This window comes from Engystomops pustulosus, chromosome 1 (genome assembly GCF_040894005.1).
Source record: "Engystomops pustulosus chromosome 1, aEngPut4.maternal, whole genome shotgun sequence".
Taxonomy (NCBI): domain Eukaryota; kingdom Metazoa; phylum Chordata; class Amphibia; order Anura; family Leptodactylidae; genus Engystomops; species Engystomops pustulosus.
In genome coordinates this window covers 191,564,692-191,568,168 of record NC_092411.1, presented here as the reverse complement: position 1 = coordinate 191,568,168, position 3,477 = coordinate 191,564,692, and the positions used below count along the sequence as shown (strand labels likewise).

At 40.4% G+C, this 3,477-nt stretch overlaps 1 protein-coding gene across 1 annotated transcript; it reads right to left on the bottom strand.

The window, feature by feature from the left end:
- Positions 1–1,898: 1,898 nt before the first annotated feature.
- Positions 1,899–2,710, bottom strand: LOC140122207 (UDP-glucuronosyltransferase 2A1-like). The gene has a single exon (XM_072142857.1). The coding sequence runs from the start codon at positions 2,625–2,627 to the stop codon at positions 1,899–1,901; it is 729 nt and encodes a 242-aa protein (XP_071998958.1). The 5' UTR covers positions 2,628–2,710.
- Between the last annotated feature and the right edge of the window lie 767 nt (positions 2,711–3,477).

Here is a 3,477-nt window from a genome sequence, read left to right as displayed (position 1 = left end):
TGAGAGAAATATTGCCAGGGAGAGCAAAAATAATCCCAAATTATTTTTCAAGTATATAAATGATAAGAAACTAAAAACAGAGAGTGTGGGTCCCCTTAGAAATAACATGGGGGTCATGGTGGAAGGAGACGAGGAAAGGGCCAATCTACTGAATGTCGCCTTCTCAACTGTCTTTACCCAGGAAAATCCCCTGGTGGAAGACACAATGAGGAATAATGTTAATTCTTTTTATAATGTCAACAGTTTAACCCAGGAAGAGGTACGGCGCCGCCTCGCAACCACTAAGATAGATAAATCACCGGGGCCAGATGGCATACACCCCCGGGTTCTGCATGAATTATGTACCGTGATAGACAGACCGTTATTTTTAATATTTGAAGATTCACTGAGGACTGGTTATGTTCCACAGGAATGGCGCATAGCAAATGTGGTACCAATATACAAAAAAGGATCAAATAGCGATCCTGGAAACTACAGACCCGTAAGTCTAACTGCTGTGGTGGGGAAAATATTTGAGGGGTTTATTAGAGATGCTATCCTGGAGTATCTCACTGTGCACAACCTTATAACCCAGCGTCAGCATGGGTTTATGAGAGATCGGTCCTGTCAGACTAATCTGATTGGTTTCTACGAGGAGGTAAGTTCAAGACTGGATCTGGGGGACGCTGTGGATGTTGTATATCTGGACTTCTCAAAGGCATTTGACACCGTGCCACATAAAAGGTTGGTATATAAAATGAGACTGCTGGGAATAGGAGAAAATCTGTGTATCTGGGTAAGTAATTGGCTTAGTGATAGAAAACAGAGGGTGGTCATTAATGGCACATTCTCAGATTGGGTTGATGTTACCAGTGGAGTGCCACAGGGGTCAGTATTGGGGCCACTTCTTTTTAATATTTTTATTAATGACCTTGTAGTGGGTTTACACAGTCAAGTTTCAATATTTGCAGATGATACTAAGCTGTGTAAAGTAATAAATACTGAGGTCGATAGTTTAGCATTACAGAGGGATTTGTGGAAGCTTGAGGGATGGGCAGAGAAATGGTTGATGAGGTTTAATGTAGATAAATGTAAAGTTATGCACTTGGGCCATGGAAACAAAAAGTATAATTATGTTCTAAACGGTCAATTACTTAGTAAAACTGAAGCTGAAAAGGACTTGGGCGTATTGGTGGATGGTAAACTTAATTTTAGTGACCAGAGCCAGGCGGCTGCTGCTAAAGCAAATAAAATAATGGGATGTATCAAGAGAGGAATAGATTCTCATGATAAAGACATAGTTTTGCCCTTATACAAATCCCTGGTCAGACCACACATGGAATATTGTGTACAGTTTTGGGCACCAGTGTATAAAAAGGATATAATAGAGCTGGAACGGGTGCAGAGGAGAGCAACCAGGATTATTAGGGGAATGGGGGGATTAGAATACACTGACAGATTACAAAATTTGGGATTATTCAGTTTAGAAAAAAGACGACTGAGGGGAGACCTCATTACAATGTACAAATACCTGAACGGACAGTACAAGGATCTCTCCAAAGATCTTTTTATACCTAGGCCTGTGACCAGGACAAGGGGGCATCCTCTACGCCTAGAGGAGAGGCGATTTTACCATCACCATAGACAAAGGTTCTTTACTGTAAGAGCAGTGAGACTATGGAACTCTCTGCCGCAGGAGGTTGTTATGGCCGACTCTATGTACATGTTCAAGAGAGGCCTGGATGACTTTCTGGAGAGAAAAAATATCACGGGTTATGGGGATAAAACATTTATTTAATTCTTGAAGGTTGGACTTGATGGACTTGCGTCTCCTTCCAGCCTTATATACTATGATACTATGATACTATGATACTATGATATGTTATGCACATGTTTAATAATGGGAAATGTAGGTCAGTTTAGGAAGCCTTACCTAATATATCGCTGTAGTATGAATCCCAATAACCCCACAAGGAGTAAAAGATGTAGTCTTGCACCAGGTAGGAGATGATATTGGATATCCGTTCTGAAAAGCTCATTTTGTCAGTCAGTTCTGACAAGAACGCTGGGTTGTATGATGGGACTGAGGGTAATTTTCCACAATGTCTTTCAGCTGCTGAGGCAGGTGTGAATCTCAGAGAATATATGAATGGTATCTCCAGGGTCACAGCTATGAGGTCTCCACACATGGTGACTGGATCAGTTATCATGATATTGTATTGCTTTGACTTCAGCTTTGCCATTAAGACTGGATCTCTAAGGACAGAATTACAATTTTCCTTGATCATCAGATTGACTTCATTGACTAGCTTGCTAAACCGCTCATAGAACTGAAGAAAGGTCATGCTCGGCTTTTCATACATCCAGAGAGTAACAAAGTCATTAATTATTGAGAGCATCTTATCCTTTCCATAGGGGACTTTATAAGTCTCATAATTCTCAGTGTGAGACTTATCTTTTGTATTAATGTAAGCTGCGCCTGTAGATATCAATACTGTCACATTATGGTTTCTCTTTATCAGTTCTTCAATGATAACTTTGGTGTTTAACCAGTGACTGCCTTCTGTTGGCCAGATCAAAATGTTCCCACAGAATACAGTTCCAGCAAAAAAAAAGTGGGCGATCAACAAGTGTATTGGTGTATGCATATTTACAAGTTATTGTAAAACTTACTCTTTTCACAGTTAACAGTTTCTTGAATAGATGCCTTGCAGGGAAGCTGATCTTCAGCCTAGGTAACAATCTGAGATTGCCTAATTTGGTAAATATAGAATAATGCAAACAATAAATATATGATAGATATAACATATATAATATATATAATGTATGAGGGATAAAGCAAAAATACTTACGTTAAATCTGCTTTCTTTAAGTGAAGCGTCAAATCTGCTGTTTGAGCTGCAGGCACCTGTGAGATCCCTATTATATCACCATGTTATCAAAGGATTATTGCAGACAATAGGATTTAATGTTCTGATAGGCCACAATATTTACTGTACTACCTTACATTTAGTGGGTTATAGCAGGACATACAAATGGATCTCATTTCAAGTATACAGTCATGACGAAAAGAAAGTACATCCTTGGGGTTAGATGCTATTCCTTTTGCACCTGTTATGATGCCCTTCATTTTATACGGAAGAAATAAAGCTATACAATCAGTGATCCAAGATCTGCAAGTGCTGGACCATTTCTTCACATGTTCTACATCCTTTCTACATCCAAATACTTGTCACTAATCTTCAATTTAAAAGAAAATGGGGCACATTTACTTACCCGGCCCATTCGCGATCCAGCGGCGCGTTCTCTGCACAGGATTCGGGTCCGGCTGGGATTTAAGATGGTAGTTCCTCCGCCGTCCACCAGGTGGCGCTGCAGCGCCGAAAATAATCTTAACGCCCCGGAATGCACCATCCCATAGAAGGTGAAGGTGAGCGCTCCCCAAGCGACACATTTTCGTTTTTTAAATGCGGCGGTTTTTCCGAATACGTCGGGTTT